The sequence below is a fragment of the Lissotriton helveticus genome, chromosome 8 (genome assembly GCF_964261635.1).
Source record: "Lissotriton helveticus chromosome 8, aLisHel1.1, whole genome shotgun sequence".
Taxonomy (NCBI): domain Eukaryota; kingdom Metazoa; phylum Chordata; class Amphibia; order Caudata; family Salamandridae; genus Lissotriton; species Lissotriton helveticus.
The window spans coordinates 983,614,483-983,639,849 of NC_136069.1; the positions used below are offsets into that span (position 1 = coordinate 983,614,483).

At 42.6% G+C, this 25,367-nt stretch overlaps 1 protein-coding gene across 7 annotated transcripts in view; it reads left to right on the forward strand.

The window, feature by feature from the left end:
• DMD (dystrophin) overlaps window positions 1-25,367 on the forward strand; it is a 6,826,337-nt gene that overhangs the window by 2,564,691 nt on the left and 4,236,279 nt on the right. For all 7 annotated transcript variants that reach the window (XM_078657819.1, XM_078657824.1, XM_078657821.1 and 4 more), the window contains exons 39-40: window positions 11,777-11,914; window positions 14,406-14,558. In XM_078657819.1, coding sequence (XP_078513945.1) covers window positions 11,777-11,914; window positions 14,406-14,558 — 291 coding nt within the window. The remainder of the gene's footprint in view (window positions 1-11,776; window positions 11,915-14,405; window positions 14,559-25,367) is intronic.

A 25,367-nucleotide genomic window follows, 5' to 3' on the forward strand; every position in this document is an offset into this window, starting at 1 on the left:
GGTAGGACATGCTCTGATGTGTGTAGCATGTTCTAGTAGTGAATTACAGCCATTTTCGTTTTTCACTATTGAAGGCTACCTGTTCTCATAGACTAGAATGGACAGTGAAGATTGTTACATCCCTACAATCCTAACTGACTCAGGGAACATGGTAGAAATTCGAGTTTAGTATGCCTGAACTCTGAATAATAAAATACATCTTTTAGTAAAGTTTATTTTAATATTCTGTGTTTGCAAATACAACTTTTAGAAAGTAGGTATTTGCTTGCCTAACCATTTGAGCACGCCTCTGCTGACTTGTGTATTCCTTTTCTAGGTTTGGGTGTGACAGGGCTGGGGAAATTCCAGGAGACAGTCTGGGACAGCCCAGTGGTGAATAGGGAGATTTACCTCCAGATGGGAGGGGGAGAGTGCACCTGGGACCTGAATAGGGCTGGGCCTTCCCTCCACAATTCTGGCTCCACCCCTGTGGTTTGTCTGATGTCTCTGCCCTGCACAGTGAAAGGAGAAGGGGAATCCTGTCAACAGAGTGCTCCAGAGCTGCATCTTCCCTCCCCTGTGCTGGCTCCACCTCCTGTGGGGCGTCTGATGTTTCTGCCCTGCACAGTGAAAGGAAGAGAAGAGTCATGTAAACACAGTGCTCAGGAACTGGTTTGAACTAGGCAGAGGCCTCTCTGCCTTCAGAGAACAAAGGATTTTGGGGTATAAATATTGGGACCCAGTCCCACAGACTTTAGATCACTTCTGGAACAAGAAACCTTTCTGCCAAGGAGAAGAACCAAGAAAGCTGCAGGAGTTTGGACTGCCCCTCTGCCAGTGTGCTGTTTGCTGGGTTGGCCTGCAGTGGTTACTTCATTGCCAAGGGAAAGGAGAAGGAACTTTGTAAGGACTTTCATCTACAGAATATTCTCCAAGGGCTTGAACTGTGCTTGCCACCTGCTGAAGTCTCAGGGCCAAAAGACTTCACCCCCAGCTCCCTATTGAATTTCCTTGCTGGGAATTCTGACTCCAGTCACTAGTATGCCGCTGGGAGCTGGAAGCGCGACACATCGAGAAGAAGCATGTCGCCGCCGCAGCTGAAATCATCGCAACGCCGGAGAAGCGAGAGTTTGTCGCATCTCCCTGGAAGCGTGTGTTAATCGAAGCTGTCTGCTGTCGCATCGCCGGAGAAGCGCGACGCATCGAGAGAGCTGTCATCGCATCACTGGAGAAGCACATTGCAGGGCCTGTCGCGGCTCCAAAGTACAGAGTCATCGCAAGGCTGCCAGGGCGTCATCGCATCGTCATCGCTTCGCCGCATCAAGGGCGCCATCTTCTCGCATCGCAACTGGATCATCGCATCGTCATCGCATCGCATCAGGGCGCTATCTCGCGCACCGCAACAGGTCGAGAATCTATGCATCACCTCAGCACCGGTAAGGCTCACGACGAGTCCCCTACTCTGCGCAAGCATTGAGCACTACAGATCCCAGAAGGCCCGGGAAAAGGGGCCACGGCCACTGGGGCAGGAACTTGTTGAAATTAGCTCGTGTGGCTTCTTTTCGAATGGGATCCTGATTCGATTTGGTATATAACGGCTGGCTCGGTCGTGAAAGGAAGCCCACCACTGCAGCAGGTCAGTGCTGACACCAAATGAGTTTCAGCAGCAAGAACGAGAGATCTGGCGCTCTACCGGGGGTGTCAGTGAGTTCATCACCACCCCCTTTTCTGAATAGTGACGCTTCTATTGGCATCTGTAAAGCGGAGCAGGCCTCTGCCAGAGTGAAACTTCGACCCACTTGGGAAATACTCACTGAGATTACCTGTAAGGACAGCGCACCCACATGGGTAACAAGCATGCCAGCACTACAGATCCCAGAAGGCCCGGGAAAAGGGGCCACGCCCACTGGGGCAGGAACTTGTTGAAATTAGCTCTCGCTTTGCATTGTGCTGCCTTACCTGTTCAAACGCCACTGAAGAAGGGATGTTGAATTCTCGAAACACATCTGGCGTTTTATCCTTGAAGTCCACATTGTGGATTTGAAGCCTGCATGCAAGATGTCAATAAATGAGTGGAGCTAAGGTACTCGTGTGGCTTCTTTTCGAATGGGCTTCTGATTCGATTTGGTATATAACGGCAGGCTCGGTCGTGAAAGGAAGCCCACCGCTGCAGCGGGTCAGTGCTGACACCAAATGAGTTTCAGCAGCAAGAACGAGAGATCTGGCGCTCTACGGGGGGTGTCAGTGACGCTTCTATTGGCATCTGTAAAGCGGAGCAGGCCTCTACCAGAGTGAAACTTCGACCCACTTGGGAAATACTCACTGAGATTACCAGTAAGGACAGCGAACCCACATGGGTAACAAGCATGCCAGCACTACAGATCCCAGTGGCCCGGGAAAAGGGGCCACGCCCACTGGGGCAGGAACTTGTTGAAATTAGCTTGCGCTTTGCATTGTGCTGCCTTACCTGTTCAAACGCCACTGAAGAAGGGATGTTGAATTCTCGAAACGCGTCTGGCGTTTTATCCTTGAAGTGCACATTGTGGATTTGAAGCCTGCATGCAAGATGTCAATAAATGAGTGGAGCTAAGGTACTCGTGTGGCTTTTTTTCGAATGGGCTCCTGATTCGATTTGATATATATATATATATATATTCACTGAAAAAACCATAGGTTATAGACCATATATAGTTAGGAATTAGCATTTACAAAACCTTGAAAATTCACTGAAAAAACCATAGGTTATAGACCATATATAGTTAGGAATTAGCATTTAAAAAACCTTATTTTACTCACACAAAACCATTGAAATTCCATATATAGTTAGTTGCACTAACTATATATCGCGCACCCGCAATCCACTGCTGATGATGTCACATATTACATCATTCATGACATGGTCAGTGACATCACTGATGACATCACTGATGACATCTCAAATGACATCACTGATGACATCATCCAGTGACTGTGTGTTTCTGAAAAGTTTAAATATGTTTTACATATTGAAGAATGAGTAGATGTAGAAGTGTCTGGATGAAGGATTTAGTAGGTGCGTGACTGACTGTATGAGTGAGTGATTAAATGTGTCTCACTGAGTGCATGGGTTAGTGACTAAACTGTCTTAATTTGTGCATCATTATGTCTGTTGTTCTGTAAACTGCTGCATGTGTTGGTCAGTAGCTATATGAGTAACTATATGGGTTATTGATTGATTGCCCAAGTATTTGTATGGGAGACTGAGTGTGTGTGTGGCTGGCTGGGAGGTGTGTGACTCTGTGCAGATCAATGTGTACTTGTATCAATGATTGTATAAGAGAGTAAGTATGTGTTAGTATATGTTTCAAAATGTAAGGTGCTCTATGTTTAACTGTATAGATTAGAAAATGGAAGTGTGATTGATTATTTACAGGACTGACTAGGTGTGTGAGTAACTCCATGGATGAGTGACAGAGTGTGAGAGTCTGTATAGGTGTATGAGTGCATATGATAGTGTTGTAAAGATGAGTGATTGTATGTATGAATGACTGTATGGGTAAATGAGTGAATGTGTGTGTAAACATAGGAATCACTGAGTGCGTATGTAGTAACTAGTATTGGTGTGTCAATGGTTTCAAAAATTATACTCTGTATTTAACACTGGGTGTAACAGAGGTTATATTAAAGTGTGAGGAGATGCATTGTATTGTCACATGAATGATATCATCAGTGATGTGGTCATTGATGTCAAATGAGATGTCATCAGTGATGTCATCAGTGATGTCATTTGAGATGTCATCAGTGATGTCATTTGAGATGTTATCAGTGATGTCATTTGAGATGTCATCAGTGATGTCATCAGTGATGTCATTTGAGATGTCATCAGTGATGTCATCAGTGATGTCACTGACCATGTCATGAATGATGTAATATGTGACATCATCAGCAGTGGATTGCGGGTGCGCGATATATAGTTAGTGCAACTAACTATATATGGAATTTCAATGGTTTTGTGTGAGTAAAATAAGGTTTTTTAAATGCTAATTCCTAACTATATATGGTCTATAACCTATGGTTTTTTCAGTGAATTTTCAAGGTTTTGTAAATGCTAATTCCTAACTATATATGGTCTATAACCTATGGTTTTTTCAGTGAATTTCAATGTTTTTTTAATAGCAAATATCATAAGCTGTGGAATGTCAAGTACGTGGTAAGTGAAAACATTTTCGTGTTTATGCACACTGATCTGCTTTGAATGGTGCCCCCCCCCCCCCTCATTTCTATTAGGAGTACTCTCTCTTTGCACATAGTGAAGGGTAGTTAACGCAGGCCTTTGCCCCCGTTGTAATACGTCGTGCCTGCTTCTCTCTCCATTTGATTGATTGTTATCCAAGTATTTACTGTTTTAGAATTGGTTCTCTTTGGTTCATTCTCTATTTACAAACAAACACAGAGTCGCAATACTCTGTTTAGTCTTTGCAGATAACGAAAAATCGTGTAAAAAAAAAAGAAAAGGAATCGAGCAAAATCAGTAGGCCACTAATGGGATCTCTTTTTGACCTCGCTAAAATAGAAACATTAGGAACAACCCCTCATGACAAATACAAAACTAGTGAGATGAACTGAACTCCACACAATGATGGCTGCAAAACAGCTCGGCTCCGCCACCCACCCCGCCCAAAATAACGATAAAGAGCGGCTGCCATGATTGGTTGCGGAATGGCCACGACGGAGCTACGAAATGGTGCTGCTCTCATGCTAACCCCAGCTTCAGTCTGAAACATCCAGAAACACTGTAGACTACCAATTCGATCAGTTCCGGTAGCGCCCCAATGTAACCCGGTAGAGAAGAACTAGCCCTCCCCTCTTTGACTGATGGTTCTTGTTGCCTGTCCCTTCTGTTGTCATTTAACAGAACTATTTAGCCTGCTGAAAGGGGTTGTGTTCCGACCGCTGGTTGGTGGAGACATTTTGACTATATTCTGGACCTGCGTTGTCGCGTAATGCGTCATATGACGCGCCGCGTTAGCGCATCCGGAAGTCATCCGGGGCGCGCAGCGCGTAACGTAAGCATAACAAGTCATGTGACTTGTTAATAAAACTTTTCATTGGTTCATTTTACTTTTCTTATTCTAATGATGAAAGGCTTGGTCATATGACCTAAAAATTACGCTTTTTATTACTTCCGAACATTATTTTTTCTTAAATATATGTTATAATGTTCCAGGCTAATGTACTTTCCCGGAAAATTTACAACTGTCCTGCAAGTAAAATATATTATTTTTTCGAGAAAAAGAGCGTTTCTTCGTCCCATGACGGAGCCGTTGAGCAAAAGAGGGTCGACCTGCTGTCTTAGTCGCCGATACGCCTGAATATGAGATTCTTATCGATCACTTTATGTTGCAGGAGTAGAAAACACAACAGCCCTTGACCATTTATCTTTACTGCGTTCCTTCGTATTATACCTTTTACCCTTCATGTAATTGGTCTGCTTTATTTCACTTGCCTTTTAATGATTCTAAAACAGTGACTATTATTAAAACTTTACCAATGTATATACTACTACCATGTTTTCTTTTAAAAACCTTTATTGTGAACATTTCATTATACAAATACGAGCCTATAACCATGTGGGCCGGCCACGGAGCAAACTGTAATCGTATATGATGAGTAGACATTTACACTGTAGAGGAACGTAACGGCGGGCCATTAGGTTGCAAGAACTAAGGTGTCTAACAGTTACGGAATCGGTGGACGTACATTTTATAATTAAAATACGACAGGGCCAGTTACAATAAAATTATCTAGATATACATTTGCGGGCAAGTACCATGGGTGACGTTAATTCGAACTTTCAATAGTACAGTAATCAATAACACATCAGAACTTAATATCAATAGGGATGTCGAAATATTCAATCAATTCTCGTCCCCGCCCGCCATGTGCTTCAAAACTGCATACGTATCTCGTGATTTCAAGGTTCTGCAACCAGTACACAACAAGGAGTTACGAGTCCCATTTATTCCGGCGCCATTTTGGGCGAGGACGGGCAGGTCCAGGATATAGTCAAAATGTCTCTACCAACCATCGACTATGATGATGTTCATATGCTGTATTTATTAGAGTAACACTCATCTGTCCACATGAAATTAATTTGCCACAATCTAAACATGTCATTTTAATCTTTCCAAAGTTCTTCTAAATATTTGGGACCGTTTCCCTTGCCTCTGATGCTGTCAGTGCCACTTCTTTGATGAATGTACTAGCAGGTCAGGGGTTCTCCTCCAAATCTCTCTTTTATGCAGCACTATAATTAATTGGTGCCACCTCTCCATATGACGATGCATGGTATAGTTACCATAACTATATTTTTTTTCGGTTCCTCTGGAGAGTTCATCGTGGCAGATGAAGCGTGTAACGTACCGGGCATTTACCTTTTTTTGCATGTACAGGAAAGGAAAAAAAAATCGAGCGTCCGAGTTCTAAGGTGTCCCAGGGCCATTTTAGTGGACCAAGCCCAAATCCAAAGAACAGGCCGCCATTTTGAGAGTCCTGTTGCAGCCGCCTGTCGCTGTAGCATCAAGAGCAGCCAAAACTCAGCTGAATGGCAACTGAAACGGTAAAGGGGCGCCCCACTACAGCAGACGAGCCTCCACCTAGGAAGGCCCGTTCACGCCGCCTCCCCCCCCCCCTTCGGGCACCCCACGCCGTTATTCGGAGCAGTATTGTAGGATGGCCACACCAGTGCGGCAACTTGCTAGACATCACCTCGGTGGTAACCGAATCTCAGCGCCTTGTGGTGTCTTCTATTCAGAAAACATTGTTGTGCTGCCTTCGACCTATTCGCCGCAAGTGCGCACGCAACTCAGCTGCATAGCTTGCTAGACACCACCTCGGTGCTAACCGAATCTCAGCGCCTTGTGGTCTCTTCTATTCCAAAAATATTGTTGCGCTGCCTTTGGCCCCATTCGCACATCGGTCCGCTACTGCCGCCATCTCACAGGCCAACGGGGCACCCCACGCCGTCTTTCAGCATTGTAGGATGGCCACACCAGTGCACCTTACTAGACACCACCTCTGTGCCATCCGGATCTTGGCATCTCAGCGCCTTGTGGTGTCTTCTATTCAGAAAATATTCTTGCGCTACCTTTGCCCCATTCACACATCGGTCCGCTACTGACGCCATCTCACAGGCTAATGGGGCGCCCCACGCCGAGTTTCAGCATTGTAGGATGACCACACCAGTACAGCAACTTGCTAGACATCACCTCGGTGCCATCCGGATCTCGGCGCCCCACTGCAGATGAAGTGCCTCTCAACTATGAAACCACCACGGTGACATCCGGATCTTGGCGCCTTGTGCTGGTTCCGGCCTATTCACACATCGGTCCGCTACTGACGCCATCTCACAGGCTAATGGGGCGCCCCACGCCGAGTTTCAGCATTGTAGGATGACCACACCAGTACAGCAACTTGCTAGACATCACCTCGGTGCCATCCGGATCTTGGCATCTCAACGCCTAGTGGTATCTTCCATACAGAAAATATTGTTGCGCTGCCTTTGGCCCCATTCGCACATCGGTCCGCTACTGACGCCATCTCACAGGCCAACGGGGCGCCCCACGCCGACTTTTACCATTGTAGGATGGCCACACCAGTACCACAACTTGCTAGACACCACCTCGGTGCCATCCGAATCTTGGCATCTCAGCGCCTTGTGGTGTCTTCTAGTCAGAAAATATTGTTGCGCTGCCTTTGGCCCCATTCGCACATCGGTCCGCTACTGACGCCATCTCACAGGCCAACGGGGCGCCCCACGCCGACTTTCTACATTGTAGGATGGCCACACCAGTGCGGCAACTTACTAGACACCACCTAGGTGCCATCCGGATCTTGGCGCGTTGTGCTGCCTTCGGCCTATTCGCACATCGGTCTGCTACTGACGCAAACTCACAGGCCAACGGGGCGCCCCACGCCGACTTTCAGCATTGTAGGATGGCCACACCAGTGCTGCAACTTGCTGGACACCACCTCGGTGCCATCCGGATCTTGGCGCGTTGTGTTGCCTTCGGCCTATTCGCACATCGGTCCGCTACTGACGCCGCCTCACGTGCCAACGTATTTTCTCCGCATTTTATACCCTATGCCGCATAACAGGTCATGTGACTTGTTTATAAAACTTTTCATTGGTTCATTTTACTTTTGGTTTCCTAATGATGGAAGGCTTGATCATATGACCTAAAAACAACACTTTTCATTGGATGAAAACTTTTTTTTTTCCCCAAACGATGAAAGCCCCACCTTGTTTCTGGATGTTTCAGACTGAAGCTGGCGTCAGCATGAGAGCACCACCATCTCGTGGCTCCGTCGTGGTCATTCCGCGAGCAATCATGGCAGCCGCTCCCCACCAGAAGCCTACAGGAGTCGGGGGCCCCCAAAACTTTTGATGAATCCTCAAGGCGGAGGGGACGCTTTCGAGAATGGGGTCCAAGACCTAGCAGACAAGCGTCCGATTTCCAAGGTGTCCCAGGGCCATTTCAGTGGACCAGGCCCAAAAACGAAACAGCCTGCCGCCATTTTGAGAGTCCTGTGACAGCCGCCTATCGCTGCACCGCAAGAGTGGGCGCAACTCAGCTGAATTGCGGCTTTTGACACAGTGGACCAAAAGCGGACGGAATGGCAACTGAAACGGTAAAGGGGTGCCCCACTACAACAGACGAGACTCCACCTGGAGAGGCCCGTTCACGCCGCCTCCCCCGGGGCGCCCCACGCCGTTATTCGGAGCAGCATTGTAGGATACCAAAACCAGTGCGGCAACTTACTGGACATCACCTTGGTGCCATCGTTCTGCTGCCTTGGAACTATTCGCACAACAGTTTGCTACTGATGACCCACCCCCCGCGACGCCCCACGCCAGAAATCTGGACGTTGTGCTGCGTTGGGACTATTCGCACAGCCGACCGCTACTTAAATGTTTATATGTTATTACTGTTTTTGTTTTCTTGTATATATTTATAAGTTATTAAAGTTTTATAATCTTACTACTTTGTTGGAGTGCTATATATTTTTAATGTGACACATAATTGTAAAAACTTTGATGTACAAAGAGTCATCCCTGGAATCTTCCGCTTCAGGCTCGGTCCCCTCCCCAATCACAATACAGGATGGTTTTCAGATAATAGGAACGCGTCTGCTGTGACGGATCTCATCGAGTGTGGGCCTTGATCTACTATAACTCCTTTGAAGAGGGGTGATTCTTTACAGCTGGGGCCATAAACTACATCTGCAGGGCTAGCTGATACCCTAGGACCGGCCTGGACAATCGGACACAGAGGAAAAGGAGTGTCAGAGGGTGCGGTAGTGAATAGGGCGAAAGGGAGGTGTCGGGCGGGCACAGGGTGTGATTCTCAGGGAAGAGCAGCGCAGATGGGGGGTGGTTTATTACCCATGCATAAGACAGAGAGCGGGGGTGACCACTGCCTGGGGGAGATGCTTGCGAAGGTGGGGAGCCATGCTAAGCATCGACAGCGTGCACAGAGTGGGTCTGGTCAAGGCATCTAAAATGACTGCCGTGCACGACAAAAGTGTGGCATTTGAAAAAAGGCAAGATGGCGCAGACAATGTTTTTCAACACTTCCTGATTTCCTTCGAATCGAACGTTAACAGACGTTGGGGCATATTACCAAAGTTAAGCGATATTTATCCCTAACGATGCTTAGCGACGATTTTTTTACCGCTAAGCATCGTCAGAAATTATCGCAGATAAACCTTGCTATTATCAAGGTTTATCGCAAATACGATAAAAAACGACGCAATGCATTAATATCGCTGAAAACTCAGCGATATTCATGCATTACCGAGCTAATGCTCTTAGCCATGTTATCCACCTCCCATTGGATAACATGGCTAAGAACTGCTCAGGGCAGGTGCTAGCTTTTGGAGATATTCGCGCTTATCGCAAATATTTCCAAAAGTTGATAATAGGAGATAGCGATGTTAGCGACTGTTTCCAGTCGCTAACATCTTGGCATGCCCACTTTGCATGTCATTAGTGATAAATATCACTCACATGCAAAGTGGGGCCCAAGATGGTCGCTATCTCCTACTAGCCGTCGCTAACTGGTGTTAGCAACAGCTAGGTAATACAGATATAATTTTATCTCCGCGAAGCGGAGCGCTGTTACAGATATATATCTTGTTTTTGAACGTTAATTTCTCAAAATCCACTGAAGCACATATATTGAGACCTAGCAAAGGCACATCGAGCTACCAGTCCCTACAATTTTGCCAAGTTTCGTGCAAATCCATTCAGCCGTTCGATTATTATTATTTTTTTTTTTTGCCCCGCGGGGCCCTTTTAAAACCTCCACATCAAACCTAAGAGGTCAAGGAGGATCTACTATGCCCCCTTATGGTCATTTGCCCCTTCGCTTTGGCCTCCTCTTGTCTCTCGATCCTACCGAGAGACAAGATGGCGGCCGCTACGGACTGTTTGCAATGTTTACAGACGCCGGAGAACCAATCAGCTTCGCAAACCTCCGTTACGCGAAGCGGAGCGCTGTTACAGATATATATCTTTTTTTGAACGTTAATTTCTCAAAATCCACTGGAGCACATATATTGAGACCTAGCAAAGGCACATCGGGCTACCAGTCCCTAATATTTTACCAAGTTTCGTGCAAATCCATTCAGCCGTTCGATTATTATTATTATTTTTTTTTTTTGCCCCGCGGGGCCCTTTTAAAACCTCCACATCAAACCTAGGGGGTCAGCGAGGATCTACTATGCCCCCTTATGGTCATTTGCCCCTTCGCTTTGGCCTCCTCTTGTCTCTCGATCCTACCGAGAGACAAGATGGCGGCCGCTACGGACTGTTTGGAATGTTCACAGACGCCGGAGAACCAATCAGCTTCGCTTCACAAAGCTCCGTACCGCGAAAAGTCCGCGAACCGGAGCGCTGCCCGGTCCGCTGTTACAGATATATATCTTTTTTTAAACGTTAATTTCTCAAAATCCACTGGAGCACATATATTGAGACCTAGCAAAGGCACATCGGGCTACCAGTCCCTACAATTTTGCCAAGTTTCGTGCAAATCCATTCAGCCGTTCGGGCTAAAAGTGAGGCCAACCGCCCTATGGAAAACTCAATGTTAAAAACACGTTTTGGGACCCCCCTTTTTTCTCGGCCCCCCCTTGACGAACCCCCCCCAAATTTTCAAGGGCTGCTCAGAAACAAAATGTGCCATTTTCCTGAAAATTTCAGCCAATTCCGTCCACAAACGCCAAAGTTATTTGACATAGAATTTTCAAAAATCCCATAGAGAAAAAATCCTAACTATATATACCTACTGCCGACCGCCAGTAGGTAATATATATATATATATATATATACACATACAAACATACATACATACATATGGTCCCTATATATTTGTGACCAAAATAGCATGTGGTTTGGTATCTTTCTTACTGCTTGAAGTCACTCATCTACTTTACAGAAAAAGCTTTATTTTTACCTCACACATTTCTTACCGATTTTGTGTACTTCTCATCATCAAGTATATGGTTGCATACTATAGTGAGGGGGTGTTAAATGTCTTCTCGGCTTAACATGGCTTACTTCTCAACACGCTCAGAACAGACATGTGTCTGGGTCATAGGGGCAAGAAATGTATGTAGCTTCATGTGGCATAGTGACTACTCACAAACACAATGTAATGCACAGTCTTATCGGTTGATTCTGGAAAGGGACGACATTTCTTGTTGTATAACATAGTTGATATTTGGCAGGAACTGAAATTGTGTTTTTTGTTGACAGGAGGATGATACTGAAGGCTCGGTGAAAGAACTGCTGCAAAGAGGCGATAACCTCCAACACAGACTCACAGACGAGAAGAAACGTGAAGAAATAAAGACAAAGCAACAGCTGTTGAAATCCAAGCATAATGCTCTCATGGTAAGTCGCTCCAGCTATAAAACCGCGTTTAAAATTCCCTAAGTTTAGTTTCCCATGGAGAACTAATGAGTGGCGTTTTGATGCATAACGGTCTCACACATTCAACCTCGTGGCCTTGGAAAATCGAAAATGTATTTAGGACAAGAACTAGTTTTGCACACATATCAGACGAATCGAAACAGTGGCACACGTTTGAGTGCCGAAATAATCGTGCCTACAAATTAAAGCATTTATGAAAACATTCTGTGCACTGCTGATTATAAATTTGCATACCCCTAATCAGTTTGAATTGGCTCGGTGCCTCTGGCTGTTTTTGAGACTGCCTTCTCTCCATTCATGGATTGAACTTAATGATTTTTTTCACAAATGTTAGTTGCTCCCATGAACCTGCCTTGCTGCTTTGAAGAATGCCAGTTAATGAAGCTGCCTGTATAGATTTATTCTCCTGAACCAAATTATCTTTATTCTTTTGCAAAACTGTGATGTGTCAGAGTTGTATTGGCCAACCACCCGCACGTATTTAAGCTTTAACTTTCAGTTTTAATACACTATCTTTAGTTGGATGTTTCAATCTTGACACCAGAATCACTAATCTGCCTTATATGTTGCAAACCTGCAATAGCGATTTGCCTTAACTAATTGATTTTTTTTTTAAAGTGTGACTCAAATAAAACCAGGGGGGGTCTGATGGTAAGGGATTGAAAACGTTTTGGCATAAATGAAATAGTAATTAACCCTATGCTTGAGTATGTGGGTATGTTTCAATGTGTACAAAATGTTTTTGAAAGTTAAAAGGACGTGACCTGTACCATAGCCCTGTGTCATGATAGATGCTGTTCTATGAGATTTACCTTCTAAGTACTAAAGAGGTAATTGAATTGAACAACATAGCCACTTGCTTTGAATAGTGTTGTAGTGGTAAATAAAGTAAGGATGACGATATTACTGCTACTACTGTTTCAACTATTAATTGTGCATCGAAAGGATATTGTGAATAACTAAGAAGTCCACTGATTGAAAACAGTTATATGGCTGAAGGCAGAGATTCGCCCTTGTGGCTAGCAATAGCTTTAAAAACATGCATTTGCAATGCAATCGGTCTCACCTTTGGGACCTTATATGTATTTAGCTATGCAGCACATCAGCCTGGGTGCTGAAACATCTACTGTTCTTCAACATGGAGGGAAAGTAAGCACTCAACTGTCTGACACACCAGGTGTGGGAACACATGGAGAGAAATATTGCCTTTCAGCAGGTAATGGTATGGTCCAAAGCTCTGTTTTTATAATGAAATTAGGGCCTTCATGGTTATAGCACTGAAAATACAAGGTTTGAAAAAAATATTATTATGTTCGCTGTCCATGGAAGACAATTTCTATGGACTGGAATCTAGAGACTGCTAAAGTGATTCTGGTGTTTTACTGACCTCTGCTGGTCGTTTTCTATCAAGAAAGTTAAATAGAGGCAGTTGCCAGAAAAATTAAAAAAAAGAAAGTCCCTCAGTAGAAAGCAATTCTAGTATTGTACTCACCTCTGCTGGTCGTTTTCTATCAAGACAGTTACATAGAGGCAGTTAAACCAAACAAATAGTCCCTAAAAGGAAGCAGACAAGTCCTAGGGCTGATCTCCAGAGATCACAGTACATACACATATAGGTATATAATAAGTATATACTAAAGCATATCCAAGAGATCTCAAATGCTCGACCTAATTCTTGTAAAGGATATTTCATTATTAAATAAATGGATGCAACATCATTTTCCCCTCCCTCCTCCACGCAGAAGGATGTGGGCAGTGAGCATGGACTCCTGTCACTTTCCGAACCCAGGTCCTCTGCCCCAGGAGGCTGCTGTGTATTTACATCAGCCCTGCCTAGCTGACTGTGCTGCAAGGTATAGATTACTCCTCACCCTAGAGTCAATGTAAACTGTCTCCCTTTCACCCTGACAGTTTTTCACAATGCTGACTGGCAGTAAAAACAAATTTTGAATTGTTTTTTCTCTTTTTTGAAACCTTGGATATTCTACCGACCACTCTCATATTAATGCTAAAAAATATTAACCATTTCAACCTCATCAAGCACCTTTTGTAACAAACATATCTACAGAAATACTGAATGGATTTACACAAAGCCAACAAAGGAACCTATACTGAGCAAAACACCAACTCCATGACACATTTGGTGCAATTCTGTTAAGCAGGTTTTGTGCAGTGGAGAACAAATGTTTGTGGCACTTTCAATGGGACACGATATGTTTGCATATATTTACCCTACCCCTTTATCAATAACCACACACTTTGAACTGAAGAGACAGAGCTGAATGGACCACTGTTAAATTTTGTGCAAAATGTGATAATATTATTAACATACTAACATTCATATTGGTTAACCAGCTCAGACATAACTGAACATCTTTGAAGAAGAGAAGAAAAGAAAGTTTAGTGTTAGGGATGTGCTATGATATGCTAATCTTATTCATTCTCACCATAGGATTTGAGAACGCAAAGAAGAAAAAAGGCTTTAGAAATTTCCCACCAATGGTATCAGTATAAGAGACAGGCTGATGATCTCTTGAAATGTTTGGATGACATTGAGAAAAAAATCGCTAGTCTTCCAGATCCCAAAGATGAACAGAAATTAAAGGTAGCTTCTTATTTATGAAGAATACTACATTTGTCAGAATATGCATACTTTGGATGTTTGAAACACGTTTATTGCATGTGTGCTCCTGTAATTAAAATAATTAACTTGTATTCTTGAACTGTTGAATAAAAACATATATTGTTTTTACTTAATCATATTGGACTAATACACAGTATAGAGTTTTGTAAGCCAGTAAGTCCATACATTCAATTAATGTAATCCTCTTCGAAAGTAAACTGATTTCTGAAGTTTGTTTTAATAATTAATTGCAGTGTAGTTCAGATGCTTTATAAATGCATACCATGTTTACAGACCAGCATTGCCTTCAGGCATTAGTAATTGAGCACATGTATATTTTAAATATGGTGACAGAGGGCAACATCTCTTTTGAAAAAGGGCAATGCTTAACATTCGCTTGGGGATAGGAATTGCACACTTTTTTGATGGGAAAAGTAATTTGATTATGTTTTTGTTTTAAGAGTATGAACATAAGCCACAAGCAATAGCTTGCCACTAATTGATCCTAATCTGAATATGACTTGGCTTCTTAGGTATACGTGGCAATAAATATGTCCTGGCAAAAAATAAGCAGAAACTTCTCCAAAGACAACTTCTTATATTGCATTGCAGTATGTTCATGATATACACATTGATCTACACCAGAACAGTGGTTTTTTGAAGTTTTGTTTATCAAACATAGAAAAAAATATATTTAATAAATCTTTTTCTTTTTTTATACAATATATACGTATCAATGAGCACCCCAAAAAAAGCTATAATAGAACAAGTACAGATAAAACACATAATTTTTTCACAGTACAAATAACAAAAGCTGAGACTCAGCAAAACAATAGAAAACAAAATGAACAGTTAACATAACAAACATTCACAGAAAAGGCTAACACAATAATTCATTTCAACGTGCCATTGATTTTGAAATCCCATGAATCCTGTTTTTAAACCATTGGTTGTGAGCCTTTGTTGAGCACCCTGTGCAGTCAGGTAATCAGTGATCGTTCAATTTGAGCAGATTGCTTTCTGCCACCTAACATGTCAATACAGACAGCGCTCTGATGAAGGATTTGCTCATTTACTGTTTATTTCCAAAACGCGAGTCAGCACATTTCTGTCTATGAAAGTATTTCTTCTGTATAATACTGATTATTTTGCTTAGTCTCAGGTTTTGTTATTTGTAATGTGAAAAATTATGTGTTTTGCATGTACTTGTTCCATTACAGCTTTTTATGTGGGTGCTCTTAGAGATAAACATATAGGAATATTTTAATATATGAACTTTCCTCTCTGTTTTATGTATAAAACACATTGAAACATATATTATATAAAAAAAATGAAAAAGATTGATTAAATATATTTTTGTATGTTAGATAAATATAAAGTAGAAACACACTGGTCTGATGTGGCACAGTTTGTATATCATGGACATAATGCAATGCAATATATGAAGCTGTCTTTGGAGAAGTTTCTGTTTATTTGTTATCTTTTGATTTCCCTGCTCTCTTCTCCAAACTAATCAGCTCAGTCAGGACTCCTCTCAGTTTTCTAAGAAATATACATGTACTGGCCTGTATGTAAATGGTGTTAATGCACTCTAGTAACTTACAATATTCAGATTACGTGATATTAAGTGAGCCTGCTATGTATACATTACACTTCAAGGTTTTAAGATGTCTAAACAAAGTCATTGGTTTCAATATATAGGTATTGTATAATATAAACAACACTTTATATAATATAAAAAACACTTTAACCCCATAAGTGCTGCCGTCGGCCAACGGTCGTCACGGGCACTACCTCCCCAGTGCTGCGTGCGACCGCTGGACGTCCAGTTCAGCACTGGATAATGGACAGCGCAGCACTGGGGAGGTCTATTTACGAAGCTCCCAAGGTGTTAAAGAGCCCAAGACCACCATTCAGCTGATTTACATACAGAAGACTTAAGCAATATAATACGATCAAAATAGCTCAAACTGCTCCATTACAGTTACCGTATTTCTGTTTTTATAAAACATCAAAAAATAAAGGAAGACAATCAAAATGTATTCATATCAAGTTCTGTTTCAGGGTAAAGAGTATTGCATAGAAAAATTGACTACAAAACAATAACGTCTGCCTTCGCAAGGGGCCCTTAGAGTAATGGATAAGGCCTTAAACTTTAGCATAGTTGATTGCCAAGAGCTGCAAATTCTCACACTTACTTTGAATGCACTGGATTTGCCCAAGCCACTTATGTTCTTCTAGGTACGGAAAGGGAGAAATGACTCTTATAACTACCACCATCTGTGAATCCTCAGTCTTCAAATTCAAAAAGTCAGACAACTAACTATCTGTTGGGAATCTAGATGCATATTAAAAAAAAATGATTCAAAATAGTTACCAGAATAGAGTTGTTTATTGTCTTATGATGAGAATCAGAAGAAGAAGTCATTCCCTAGCCCATTTAAAAAAGCAGAGGTTAATAGCACAAATAACCCCTTTACATGCTATTACCCAGCAGAACAAACCGACATACAATAATCAGATCATTGAACGTTGGAGTCAATGACAACTCTAGAATCAATGCAGCATCAATCGCTAACTCTTGCTTCTTGCCTCATTTTCCGCACATGTGTAGTGGAGAAATTAAACACAACTTTAATCCACAGCATTTTAATTGAATTTGTTCAAACACAAAACGAAAGGCCCAGATTCATAAAATATCTGTGAAGGCGCAAAGTACTACATTGCCACCCTCAGACTAGCAAGTGTATTAATTTACCTGTGCAACTGTTGTTTTACACTTGAAATGTGCCCTTTTACTTGCACATATAGAGCTTTGGTCTGCTTTGCATCCCTTTAAATTAGGAGGCTTACAGGAATTTGACTCGGGTGGATCAGAGCAAACGCCCATAGTTTTTGGCATGAAGCACAATCTACTGAGATGGTTAGACTGTGCTCTGAATTTAAAAAAAGCCCCTCCTTGATGAAGGTACTGAAAGGTGGAATTATGTATTTTCTCCTAACAATACACACATGTAAGTGTGCTGCAGTGCATAGCACACATCAACTGAGTGGGATTCTTCAAAGCTTGCTTCCAGTACAAATCCTATGTAAAACGGTGCATACTGAGACTGCACCTTGTTCTAAAATGATGCACTGTGCAAGGCAGCCTGTTTAGTGCACCAGTACAGTCAGTGGTTGACAGCACCTGCAGATTTTGTTTAGGCATAAATGGCTCTATACTATTTTCTTCCCCTTGCACAATGTGCTGCATTTCATCATAAAGGTCTATGGCAATTAGTAACCCTGCCTGGCTATAATTGTAATCTAAGGATACATTAACCTTTATTTTACTCATTTAGCCTACTTGTATATTGTTTTGCTTACTATCTTTGTATATATATATATATATATATGAAGGAAGCAATATTTTTTCAAATTCCTAATTAATACTATTAATATGAGTAAAGCACCTGCTGCATAAAATACTTTTGTAGGCTGATTTCCACCATACCTCAGTACTTGGTAGTGAATTAACTTTCCGCTTTATCAAAATGAACTTGAATGTAACTACCATATAAAATTAGGTTACAAGCCCTTCTTTTAGGATTTGTGATGTAAATGTATAGCTGTAGTTTAAATACCTTCTTGAAGATAAACAAACCTGCCCCACCTCATACACTATATCAGTAATATTCTTTTGAGATGGGTTGACCTGTTTTCGTTGGCTTTTAGTGTACATTTTGATTCAAAAAAGGTATATTTTCCATGTTATCTGTTTCTGGACACTTGTAGCTCAGGACGAGTTTTGCATCTGAGTCATTTGTTGAAATTGGTAATCCCATTGTCATTTCTAAATGTTGTTGCACCCTTATCTTGGATGATCTAACATAAGTGTTTTTGTGCACAGAAGTGCACATTTTATATTGAGGACATTAGGGTTATCTCAGACACCATGCTTGTTATGGATTGGATTAAAATGTAATGAATCCTAAACATTGTAAGGATTTATTCTTTGGAGACTTTATGGAACATCAGATTTCAAGTTAAGTTTCAGAAGCCTTAACATTTGTTTACACTATGCTTTGATTTTAAATGGCTTAGTTTCCTCAAATATTGGAGGCCATACATTACTGATATTGAAAAGCACATCACATTTTTTTTACCAAACTGGTGTGCAGTATATGGGAGTTTTATCTTACCCGCTATTCGCAAGTGAGACCAAAGGTGCTGGCTCATCAAGCATGTCAATCAGATTTCAGAGTTTCTTAAGCATAGCTGTCTGATAGTACTTTCTCAAGGCAAAGTTTGCCAAGTCTCCCTTATGTTTTGATTTCGCTTGTGTGTGTCATGACATATTTTGGAACAATTTTCCCATTAGGAAACATTAAAGTATAGTCTGTAGTTGAGCAAAATATTTTAACCTATTTGAATGTGAGCGCTACAAAAAAAGGATGGAATGACAAACACTTAATCTGTATTAAGTCAATCCAACCAATTGAGAATTAATTACCTTTACCTCGCCTTTTTAGATTGCATGAAATCGGAATCACTTATCTCAAATAACTCACTTGGAATGACACAGCTGGATCTATCATCATCCATGATCCTAAATATTTTCATGATTTCCTTCTATCTTGTAACTCCGTCAAGTTTAATGTTATTAGTGCTGTTTTTGTATATTTGGGTAGATACAACAATACCAAAAACAATGAATTATATATTTAATAAATGGACGTTTCTTAGAGTTATTTCTGAAAAACTGTTTTTAATCCTCAGCCTAAATAGATCGCTTTAACAAAAGCAATAGATGTCCCATTGTTTAGATTATCTAAAAGACTGAGAAAGGTTTTCAAAATGTATAACAAATAAGCTTTTGGACATAAGATATTTTTTTTATTTCCATTCCAATATACTTTTTCACACCTGGAGTTGGTTAGGGGCCTGATCTAGAGTTGGGTAGTGGCACTCCATCACAAACATGATGGATAGCATGTTCACCATATTCAAGTGTATTTGCACAAAATGCACTTTAAATAAGGCATATCCTCTATGCTTGTGACTGGGTATCAATCTGCTAAACTCTATTCAAGGCGGTAATTATTGCTATGACCAGAATAAATTAATCACTATCTTTCTTACATGAGGAGAAAAAGGCATGCAAACATCTTAAGAGGGTGTTGCGCAAATCATACGACGAGAAAGAGAAGATAATCTACAAAAATGCAATAAAATCCTACCAAAAACATGTAGCAAGGTTGCAGCCGTATTCTATTACCTCAATTCAGAACTGCCCTTAGACTCTTTTTTTCAGGTTGCAAAGGCCCTTTCTGACACAACTAATATGACATCTGTCACCCCCTTTCTCAAACACAATGCTAGGAAGTCGCTGAATTTATTATTAAAAAAAAGTGGCAGGTATCCAGTTGATCTTGTCCAGCACTGATGATGCCAGTCTTTTAACTAGTCCACCAAGATAAACAGTGTGATGCATAGGTTCCAGCCTTTTGATATTACATTGCTTAGGGCAATCTTGGTGTCCATTAAAACTGGATCCCCATTGGATCCCTGTCCCACAGATGTATTTGATAAACTCTCCCACTCTGTTATAGATCTGAATCGATCTTTGTCTGAAAGGGGTTGTCCCGAAAATCTGGAAAACAGCTTTGATCACCCCTCTACTAAACAAATCTAACTTAGACCCCCTCACATGGTTGAATTATAGACCCATATCGGTGCAAGTGACTCTTACTATTACGGTGGAGAAATGCGTAAATCAATACCACACTAGGCACACAGAACTAAAATGACTTATAGTATTCCTCATAGTCTGGATTCAGTGCAGGACATAACACAGAATTGGCACTTCCTGGTGTTACAGAGTTTTTAAAGCACCAGTTAGATGAAGGCGGGGCTGCTGCACTGATCTTGTTGCAACTCAGTGCAACATTTGATACTGTTAACCACTGTTTGCTCATACAAAGGCTAGAGGGTATGGGAATCAAAATACTGTCTTGTCTTGGTTAAAAACTTTTCTGCATGATCGCCCCTTCCAGGTACATACTAACCAACATGGATCAAAATCATATTTTTTAACCTCCGGTGTGCCTTAAGGGGCCACCCTGAGTCTTCTGCTAATCAACCTATATGTTATACCATTGGCAGAAATTGTGGAGAATTGTGGCCTTACACTCTTCTTATATGCAGATGATACACAAATTTTGATGTTTCTATTATCAAAGGATAACCAGAACTCAATGCCTTTGCACTTGTGTCTTATCCAAGTTTCATTTTGGATAAATGTCAAAAGTTGAATGGAGACAAAATGGAGGTTTTGCTGGTAGGTAACCCCTCCACCCCCGGGCTTCCCACCTGCAGCCTGCACACCCCCTAGCCAAGTGGTAGTTGCAAAGAACCTGATTGTTTTGTAGGATGACAAACTTTTAATGAGCCAGCATATTAGCAGAATGGCAGACACTTTCTTTGGCAATTTGAAGTGGCTCTGAAAGATCATGTACTGCCTTCCTACTTCGCCCCAGATAACCATAGTCCTGGCCTTAGTTATCTCTAGACTGGACTATGGAAATATCTTGTATCTGGGAGTTGCAAAATATCTTCTGAAGCACCTTCAGATCATCCAAAATGCTGCAGCACACCTCGTATTATGTCCCCCCAAGTTTTCCTCAACAACTAGTTTGCTAAAAACTCTTTACTGGCTACCCATAGAGCAGTGCGTGCAGTTAAAAGCACAGTGCAAAATGCAGAAATGCCTTGCAAACAAAGGACCTCACTATCTGAGATCGTTGGTGGCTCAGTACTCACCCACACATTCACTATTCTCCAGTCAACTGAGAGTGGCTGTGGGTTCATGAATCAGGAAATCCCACCAAGGAGGCTCAACTTTTTCTTATATTGGACCAAGACTTTGTTACAATCTGCCTACAACATTGAACGAATTTGATTCTTTCCCAGTGTTCAGGAAACTCTTAAAAACCTGGTTTGTTCCTTCCTCTAACTCCTCCTAAAAATTCTGCTGCTTTTAGTGATTACATCCTGGAATGACCACTTTTCCGTCCACGCTTAGCACTGGAGAACCTTTTTTAGATAGCGATGCACTTTACAAAACTCAAATATTATCATTAACAATAATAATAATAATACGGAGAAGAAGAACGTGGCACCATTGAAGAAGATCATTTTAGTGGGTGACAATTTGTTGAAGTGACTAGGCCATTATTGATAATAAAGCATGCTATTCCAGGTAACAAAAAATGCAAATGACCTTTTCACTTAATTGGTCCATTGAGTTGAGGATGACTCCGGGTGATCATGCAGGTCTACTGAAGACCCTATCTTCTATTCGGGTTGGCACATTGCTAAAAAACTGTGTTTATTGCTGTTAAGATTGTGCTATTGACCTTCTAGCTGTTTGTTCATGTCCTCTTTTTCCTTCAAATTTTCATAGCATCACAGTTTCTTCTAGGGAATTGGGTCTTTGCATTATGAGTCCACTATATGAGATCTTCGGTATAGCCCTATTATTATTATTATTATTATTATTAGGTCGGTTTTGTACAGCGCACGGTTACCCTGGAGCATCCCAGCGCTTTGCCAAACAGAGTATTACTACAACAAGAAGGGACAAAGGGGATTAGCAGAAAAGGAAGGTTTTCAACTGTTTTCGAAAACGCAAAATGCATGGTTCCGCGCGTAGACCTAAGGGAAGAGCATTCCAAAGGGCAGCGACATTAACGGAGAATCTCCTTCCTCCTGATCGGGCCTTTTTTACTCTAGGGACAACAATCAAGTGTTGCTTGTCCGAGCGTAAGGTTCTACCAGCTTTATACGGGACCACCATCTTTTGAAGGACTGGGGGACCTTTGCCTTGCAAGATTTTGTGCGCCAGGCAGAGGGATTTGAATTTCACCCTTTCCCGTATGGGCAACCAGTGTAGCGCCTTCAGAGCTGGTTTGGCCGAGCGAGACATGGGGATGTTATATAGCATTCGTGCGGCCGCGTTCTGAACTTGTTGGAGTTTGTTCAGAGTAATCTCAGGGGCACCGAGGTAGATCGCGTTGCTAAAGTCCAACCTGGACATAATCAGACCCTGAATTAGGAGTTTCCGAGATAGAGGAGGAATCAGGGGCAGTATTTTGCGTACCGATCGGAGGAGACCAAAACAGACACCAGCTAGTTTAGAGGCCTGGGTCCTAAAAGAAAGGTCTTGTTCCAACCAAATGCCCAGGCTCTTGATCTCGGCCTTGGGTTCGGGAGGAGATCCTAGGCAACTAGGCCAGGCCGAACAGGGAAGAGAGGGAGTTTTAAGTCCCATCAGCATTATCTCCGTTTTAGACCCATTCAGTTTTAGTGCTGAATCCCCCATCCAAGAATGGACTTTTGAAAGGCACGCATGAAGTGTCTGGGAGTTATCCGTGGATTGGGAGAGGGCGAACACGAGTTTGGTGTCGTCGGCGTAGCTCACGATCTTGATGTTAAAAGGAGCCACCACATCCTCCAAAGGGGCCATGTACACGTTAAATAGTGTGGGACTCAGGGATGAGCCCTGAGGTACACCACAATGGAGGTGGGTGGATGCCGATCGTGCGCCCCCTTCCCAGACCTGGAAAGATCTTTCGCTGAGGAATGACCTGAGCCAGTTCAGCGCAGTCCCCCTCACTCCGGCGTCTGACAGTCGCTGGAGTAACACTCGATGGTTGACAGTGTCAAATGCTGCACTAAGGTCCAGGAGGATCACTGCCACTGATCCTCCCGAATCCAAAATGCAGCGTGCCTCCTCCGTGACTGCCAGCAAGGCGGTGTCAGTGCCTTGGCCTGGGTGAAAACCTGTTTGGGAGCTTCTTAGCACACCATTGGACTCGAGGAAATTGGACAACTGAGAGTTAACCAATTTTTCCGTGATTTTACTGAGTCCCGGGAGGAGCGAAATGGGTCTGTAGTTAGCCATATCTAAGGGATCTAGGCTAGGTTTTTTTTAGGAGAGCTTTTACTATTGCACTCTTCCAATTGGGAGGAACAATACCCGCGCCTAGTGAGGCGTTGATAACTTCGGTGACAGGCTCCACAATGGAAGGGGCGATCAGTTTAAGAATTCTCATGGGGACGACATCTCGGGGGGAGCCACTCTTAATGGAAAGGAGGACTTTAAGGGATTCATCATGAGTGATTGGGCCAAAGGATTCCAAGATCTTCTGAGGCAAGCTCTCATCCTCCAGAGGCTCAAGTCCTATCTTAGATTGAGGTAGGGAGCTCAAAAATTTTCCAGTTTTTGAGTGGAAATACTCTGCCAAATTGTTGCATTTGTTTTCCAGGTTCTCCGAGGGGGCAGAAGGTGTCGGAACCCTCAAGAGTTCTTTGACCACCAAGAAAGTTTCTCTTGAGGAGTTGGAGGCATTACTAATTTTCTCCTCAAAGAACTGAGTTTTAGCTAGCCGGATAGAGAGCTTATAGCTCCTTATCGCTGTTTGGTATTCCGTCTTACTAGCTACTTCCCGGTTTTTCCTCCAGGCGCGCTCTAATTTTTTAGATGCCCTCCGCATAACCCTCAATTCGAGTGTATACCAAGGGGCAGTATGTAGTCTTTTCTCCTTTTTCCCTGCTGATCTCCTAGGGAGGACGGCATCTAGTGTGTTCGACATCCACCTACAGAGATCTGCTTCTGCTAGGACAGGGTCCTGTGGAAGTAGTGGGCGTGAGGCTTCCAGGCTTCGTGAAAAATTTTCAACTGATAGCCTGGCCCAAGGTCTTTCTGGTGCATCAACACTAGAGGGAGAGAAGTTCTCCATTTTAATTTCCCAGGTGAAGGGGATCAAGAAGTGATCCGTCCATGGCAGGGGGATAGGGGGGGCTGCTTTCATGGTGGAGATATTTGCAAAGATGGAATCTAACAAATGGCCCTTATTGTGAGTGGGCTCCAAGTTTATAAGATCAACCCCGCAGGTTTTAAGGTCATGCAGGAGGGCAGTCGCCGACCGGTCTTCCTGGTCGTCGAAATGGAGATTGAAGTCTCCCAGGGTAATGAAATTAGTGGTAGAGGCGGCGTAGACCATTACCGTTTCCATAAGTGAGCTGGCAAAGTTTCCAATGTTTCCTGGGGGGCGATAAACTAACAGCCCCGACAGTGCAACAGTGTGAGAAATTTGAAAGGAGAACTTGCAGCTCTCGCAGTCTTCCACCTCCCCTTTCTGGATTCTGCAGGTCAGTGAGTTTTTATATAGAATGGCGATGCCTCCTCCTCGACCCAGAGGTCTATCCTGGGTAAGAATTAAAAAGCCAGGGGGGAGGGCGTTCACCATATCTGCTTCTGAACCTTGCGTAAGCCATGTTTCTGTTAGAAACAAAATGTCCAACTCCTATGCATGTCGAGTGAAATTTCGGGCTTCATTTGATCAAGAATACAATATTTTCTATTCCCTTCTGTCCATGGTGTTTACACCAACATCCCAACACCCCAGTTCAGATGCATATATTTTCTTCATATACTGCTTCCTCATTGGCCAACATTTGCATCCATGTAGTGTCACAGGGAATAGCATAGCTTGTGCATTTCTAACCTTTTTGCATTTCTAACCTTTGTTTTTATGCATATGTGAATGCATTTGAAAATCGTTACTAAGCCTTCTCTTGGCGAATGCCATAACTGCTTGAACCTTTATTACCGGAGGTTTATCAGGAAGACAAAAGCTGAACACCACTTCCAGATCCTCTCCATCCCTCTTTTTTTTGTTTGTTTTACTCAAATATTACCCAGTTGCCATATGATGCACAATGAGCAAAAAACCAAAAACGCGAGGG